The 6,741-nt window shown below is 43.7% G+C and overlaps 1 protein-coding gene across 3 annotated transcripts in view; it reads right to left on the bottom strand.

The window, feature by feature from the left end:
• The window catches only part of PTGFR (prostaglandin F receptor), a 58,947-nt gene extending 52,827 nt beyond the window's left edge, over positions 1 to 6,120 (bottom strand). Inside the window, exons 1-2 of one of the 3 annotated variants that reach the window (XM_019920147.3) lie at positions 5,657 to 6,057; positions 3,333 to 4,202 (exon numbers count right to left, since the gene is read on the bottom strand). In XM_019920147.3, coding sequence (XP_019775706.1) covers positions 3,333 to 4,130 — 798 coding nt within the window. In that variant the 5' untranslated portion in view covers positions 4,131 to 4,202; positions 5,657 to 6,057. Of the gene's footprint in view, positions 1 to 3,332; positions 4,203 to 5,409; positions 5,618 to 5,656 lie in introns of those variants that run through there. The other 2 variants (XM_073788005.1, XM_033864399.2) reach the window with 2 other exon arrangements.
• Between the last annotated feature and the right edge of the window lie 621 nt (positions 6,121 to 6,741).

Here is a 6,741-nt window from a genome sequence, read left to right on the forward strand (position 1 = left end):
AGTATTGGCTCATTGATTGTAACGAATGTACTACATCAGTGCAAGATGTTAATAATAAGGATGACTGTGGGGTGGAGGGGTGGAGACATGAGGAGCTATATGTGAACTCTGTGTTTTCCACCCATTTTTCTGTAAACCTAAAACTACACAAGAAAAATTAAGTCTATTAAAAGAGAAATTTCTAACAAACATCATGATCATCTTACCTTTGTATTAAAGTCAATCATCAAACTTAATAAAGTATCCCCCTTTTCATCAGCTACAAATTTAAAAAGTTTTAGAAATTATGCCACTATTGATGTTTTGATGCAGTAAATCTTGCCAAACCCAGACACCATCATCCGCATTACTCACTTCCTCCTTTTAGTGTATGCACCTGTACCCCATTCCAGTTTGAGGCTTGAAAATGACAGTGAACACAGGTCAAAGAGTGTCTTCAGATGTTCATTCAAATGACAAATCCAACATTTCATCCTCATCAATCATAGAGAGAAGGCACATGGTGTAAAGTAGGCCATTGACATGGAAGATGTCACAACTATAGTGCATCTATGGGAATTTAGAAGCTTGGTTTCAGAGACATTTTTTAAACAAGAAGCTTTTAAAATATAGGGTGGAGAATAATGGCTCAGTCATTAATACCTATGCAGTTCCTCCTGGGCACTTACGTAGTAAAGAAGAAATGGTTCAACAGAGGAATCAGTGTTAGGTGTTATTTTGGCATTCCCAAGCCTGGGTTTTTCACTCAGGTTCCATTTAGAACTGTCTGGTGGTCTTAATGTAATGTGCAAGGCACTTATGTCCAGGCCACAAGTTATAAATCCTTCAGACAGAACTTGCCATGAAGACCCAAGACTCCACAAGAGAAACTGAAAATAATGCTTGAAACAACTTAAAACATCAATCCAGCAGGGGTATCTGTGGTAGACCTACTACACATCTAATGCAGAAATAATTTTCCACACTAAAAAGCATTTTAGAAGTATTGATACATTGGTGTCATAGGTGTAGCAATAATTCACAGTTAAATAGAACGCAGACCTCAGAAAATGTTTCACAAAAATAAAATTATATTCCACTAGGAAATATGTTCAAAATATGAATTAAATTGTAATATCTATTTTAACAGTAAAGAAAACCAAAAATTCAGGACAAGAAATTAGAGAAAAACATAAATTCAAAATATCCATGGTGAGGATGAAATTTTGTTACTTTCCATTCCCTTACAGTAGTTAACCTATAACTCCTATTTCTCAAAGTCAAAAGCCAGAACTAAGTAGAATTTTAAAGGTGACTCAGAACAAGCAAAAACCAAAACACCAGTGATTAGCCCAGTTGTCCAGATTATCTGTCTCTCATTAAGTTCACTATTTCATGGTTTTCAGGTTTTCTCCAGAGCTAGGACCTTCATTTTTACATTTTCTTTAAATATTTTCAGCTACCTCTTTTCTCCCTTTCTTAGTATTCCCTTTCCAACCCTCAAATTAATTTCGTTTTTGCTCAGACTCACTGTTTATTTTAAAAAGCTACTCTATTTAAAAGTTTAAGAAGAAGAGGAGCATTACTCTAAGGGAATTTCCTTTGTCAAGTAGCATAAATTAAACTCTCTAAGAATGAACACTGAAATGACTCGATGTGTTGATAGAACTCGTCTCTGCTATTCAGATTCAAACAACTGAACTATGAGCTCAGATGAGATCCCTAACTGGGGTCACCCAAGGCCTCCTAAATTGACAATAAGCCAGCCTCAAAACGTTGACTTGCCATTGACAGATGTAGCCTATCCTCTCCTCGGTTGGGCCCCTAGGACAGTTCTGGAACATCACGAAAAAAATATTTAAATGATACAAAAATTCCGGAAGCCAAATTCAAATTGTGAGGAAATAACAGAGATAGAAACAAATTTTTTTTTTTTTTTTTTTTTGCAGTACGCGGGCCCCTCACTGCTGTAGCCTCTCCCGTTGCGGAGCACAGGCTCCGGATGCGCAGGCTCAGCGGCCATGGCTCACGGGCCCAGCCGCTCCGCAGCATGTGGGATCCTCCCGGATCGGGGCACGAACCCGCGTCCCCTGCATCGGCAGGCGGACTCTCAACCACTGCACCACCGGGGAAGCCCAAGAAATATTTTAAAAGTAGAAATCTTTTTGCAGAATAAAATCAACTACCATAGGATCTGTCTGCAGCAACAGCTCTCAAAGACTTTTCTGTTCACCAGGACCATCAGGATTGTTTATTAAAACCCTACTGGTAACAGTTCTTGGACAATGGACCTAAGGGGGCCTAGAAGAACTGCATTATTAACAAGCACCTGCATAACACGATGCAAGGTATGACCATGACCTTTGTGTTATGTCTACCTTTGTCTCACCCTTTTGCTTTACCTCTACCTGGGTATCACCTGTATTACTATCTTTGGATACCAATCTGTTTCCCCACTGGTACAAAAAAAGGGATCAAAATAATCTTTACTGCCATCAGGAGCTACATACAGAAGGATGTTTTCTCTTTCGTTGTATGTTATCACTTTTTCCATCATAAAGTAAACTGTTGGAGACAGTTATGGTCATACTTATCAATCATAAGTATTTTGTCTTCTACCTAGAAAGTCATATAAATGATTTATGTTTGTTGCTAATTCTTTAAACTTAGCCGTCATTTCCAAATAAAAATACCAAGATGTTAAATATAGCTGCTGGCTAAATTGAAAAAGAGGAAGGAATGAAATGATAAGAGAAGAATCCCTGGCTCTCCTGCCAATCATACCTCTCCCTGCATTACTATCATCCTGGGTTAGTGAACTAGTGATTCTTTATCTACCCATCTAGTTCACCTACACTATCCAACTATCTCAACCCATCACCTCCCTTTGCGAGCTGAGACCTGGTCATTGTGTGCTGAGAAGCAGCCAGTCTATAAATTACAAGTCCATGTGGTTTTCTATCAAGACTTACTGGAGTCCATTCTAATATTGTTTTATAGCCTTTTTTTTCACATTTTAGAAACTAATCATATTCAGTATATTAAAACTATGTTACTTTTGTGAAAATTACTTTATACCACACTGCAACAGGTAACACTATGGTTAGAATTGTTTAGGGAGAGATTTCTTTTAATTCTGGGCTTGTGGGGAAATAACCATCTATGTCATAAATAGCTTAATTCTAAGCCAGAGCTGAGAACTAAAGTAAGTTCTGAGTAGAAGTAAGTTCCAGCATTTAAAAGATGAAACAGCATTGCCCATCAAGACTACCAACTTTGAAAAGACAAGAAACCTTGTATTGAATATCGATTAACTGAACAAAGCAAAAATTGTCAAAACCGTAGGTCCTTACCAGAAACGGACTCCAGCAAACGCAGGAGACACACATTATACCCAGGAGCTGGATGACCATTTCAAAATGATGAGACCTGCCTTGTCTGTGCTGCTGACTTTTAAATTTAACTCTTAAAAGTGAAATTCCTGTGATGGCATTGCAAAAAAATGAAATACCAAGGGCTAGGAGCCCCAGAAATGAAAAAAGTAAAAGATAAAACCTATCTTCCCAGTCTTTGATGTGATCTGTTTTGTAGAAACACCAGGTCTTCGACGCTTGAATTTTATAGTCACGATGCCCAAGGATGGGCAGCAAAGCTACGAAAACAGCAAAAAAGCACACTCCACTCAACATCATTTTAACATGTTTGGATGTAATTTTCGTAGAGTGAAATATTGGTTGGGTGACTCCAATACATCGCTCAATGGCCATCACACTGCCTAGAAAAAGTGGGCACAGACCAGAGAATACCATGCAGATACCAAAAATACTGCAAAGGACGTTTGATTTGTCAAAATGGATCCAGTCTTTATCAGAAGCATATACAAAGACTGCTATAGCTCCATTGATGAGGTGCCCAAAGAAATCTGTGATTACCAGAGCACTAGCTAAAAGCAAAAACGATGACTTGTACTTCTGTCTAAATCTCTGGTATGCCTTCATGAGAATAGCAATAGCAAGGCTGTTTGATAAGATTCCCACTGTCATGAAGGTTATCGAAAAAGATATTGAAAGCTCTTCTTCCATTTGGCAAGTTGTATTTGAAAGGAGCCCGGCTGCAGGAGACACTGGCTGTTTGGAATTGTTCGTGGACATTGTTGTGGAGATAAGAGCTGGCCACTCAAGTCATCTCCCTCTCAAAACAGTGCAGGCTTGCGGTCCAGAGATCTGTAGCATAAAGACAGAGAAATTATGAGCCCTGGATAACTGTTCATCTGACATTGAAGGCCAAAGCTCCCCAGCACCCTGTGGTGGGAATCAGACTTATCTGGCCTGTCATGAGCAAGGTTGCATCATACTGAAAATAGCACACATCTGCCTGCAGTTCCACATTTCATTTTCAAGGTAAAGAAGCTACCAGAATTGAGACCCCTTGGTTAACCTCTATGGCTACTCTGCCACTGGGCACCTCCTAAACTGCCTCCTGACAATTCACTGACACCTTAAAACTCCTAAGGTTTACGAAGTCGCTTAACAAAGCTAGATTTAAACCCAGTTGAGTTTTTAAAGTATAATAGTCTATTTTAATAACTAGGTGACTTTCAAAGTTTCTGCTTTTTTCTCTGATGAGCTTTGTCCCCAAAGTGCAGATTATTTCTCTGAGACCTATGACTGTCAGGCAGACAAAATCATCTTCTCCAAACTTTGGGAGGGTGCAAAGTGGAGCCACAAGCTCACTGACGCTGCATGGGGCGTCTCTGAATAAGTTCTAAAACTATTTGATTTAGGTCAAATAACAGCAAACCACACACATCAGTGACCCCTGGAAGGCTCAGTGTTGAGTCTCTAGGAAGATTTTCTGGTCCAGCTACCACCTGTGCAGAAATGTTGGCTGATGAGAGCATAGAAGGCAGGCCGCCCTCACTGTGGGCGCATCTGCCTAGATGCTGTTGATCTAAGTTATAGCTTCAGGGTAGTTACCTCCCAGGCGAATTATTTATTTGTCGCTCTTTCTCTAGTGAGTTGAGGCCTGAGTCACAGACCCTCTATACCCGCCACTACTGCCACCCCGCCCCGAGCTATTTCCACCGGCGTTTCCCCAGCAGCTTTCTGGGAGGCTAGGAATTCCGGAGCCAGCCTTTCCTGGGACCTGCCCAAGTGGGGCCGCCCGGGACTGCCCGGAGGGCGGCCGCCTCCTCCGGTCTTACTCACAGCTCGACTTTCGATCACTACTACCCCACCGCCCCCAGGCCTCTGCTTGCAACATCCTTCCCAAACCTCTGAACTGCCTGAAACTTTCTGCGATTGCTCAAACGCCAGAGGCCGATTTCCCTCCCACCCCGGGGGGCGCCAAAGGCCTGCGCTGGCCAGGATGCCGGAGTCGAAGTGTCGCGGGCGGGGAAGCAAGGAGAGGGAAGGGGATCTTTTCCTTTACCCGTTTCCCTCCTCTGAGATCCGTTCTACCCGGTCCCCAGGCGCGCACCTCAGGCTCCAGACGGATCAGACATTGCTCTGCGGGTCTCCCCAGCTTGGGGCATCTGGTCCAAACTTGTTGGCCAGCTCAGGCTAAGGTGCCCTCCGGTGCCGCCGGCTGCTGCTGCCGCCGGGCATCCGAGGTGGGGTGGCTAAACCTCAGTCGGGTGGCCAACGCGTGAGAATCCAGCCGCTGAAGGGGTGTTTACCTTGGCATCCCGGGCCGCGGGCAGGGCTCTAGGTGGAGCAGAAGAGCGCGCGGGTCCGTGGGCCATCCCGCGCCCGGCTTCGCTCCGTCGCTGCCGCCGGTTCCTGGGGCTCTGCGCCGCGCTCTCGCTCCAGCTCCGGCCCGGGCTCCGACTCTGTCTCGCCGCGCGTGTTTCTGCGCGCGCTCCCAGCGCGGAACCTGCCGGGTGCGCTGGGCTCCCCCGATCCTTTAGCACCTAGCGGCGCTCACCGCCTGGGCGGGGTGGAGGGCGCGGTTGACCTCCGCCCCTTCCTCTCCGCCCCTTTTGCTTGGAGTCCAGAGCCGGACCCGGAGGGACTTGAGAACCGCGCTCGGGTGCTACGTCCCCCTCCTCAGCATCAGAGCGGCCCCCTCAGCTGCCCGACCACTTAAGGAAAAGTTTTGTTTTAAACTCATTCTCCAGCTAAAGGCGCCATCTCTACGGCTGTAAAATAGGAACAAGGAGAGCTGAGGAAAGCCTGCAGAAAGCTGTCGTGACAGCGTCTTGAACTGTCAGATTGCAGATTGCAGACACTTGCTCCCAAATCCAGCTCAAAAAGGATAAAGAAACCAGGTAGAAGGAAAGAGATGGTGTATTTGGGCTTAGGGACCGACATCCCCAGGAAGTTAAAAACAGGTATTCGGGCCACGTGTTGTCAATGGAAAGTCACTGCCTTAGGATTCACTGTCACTTAGAGGACTGGACTGTTCCTAGCTTTCTAAAGAATGTGAGAAGGGAAAGGGATAAGCAGTATTCTCACAGGACACATGCAGATAAAGCATTAGTAACATTTTAATGATCAAAAAAGCCCAATGGTGAGAGAATTTCTAGTGGTATGTTTACCCAAAGAGATGTGACTCTTAAATTTTGTGGAGATTATTTTTATGATCAAGTAAAGAAAAATCCACTACTTCATTAGGAATTATAATTTGAGCCATTTTAATGCTGTAACCACTTTTTGCTAATATTGTTTTGATCTGTACCTATTAACTATCTCATTTTTATAGCTAATCACTTATGGAAATCTATTACTGACCTTTGCTCTTTTATCAGTAAAATATTGCCAC

This window comes from Tursiops truncatus, chromosome 1 (assembly GCF_011762595.2).
Source record: "Tursiops truncatus isolate mTurTru1 chromosome 1, mTurTru1.mat.Y, whole genome shotgun sequence".
Classification (NCBI taxonomy): Eukaryota; Metazoa; Chordata; class Mammalia; order Artiodactyla; family Delphinidae; genus Tursiops; species Tursiops truncatus.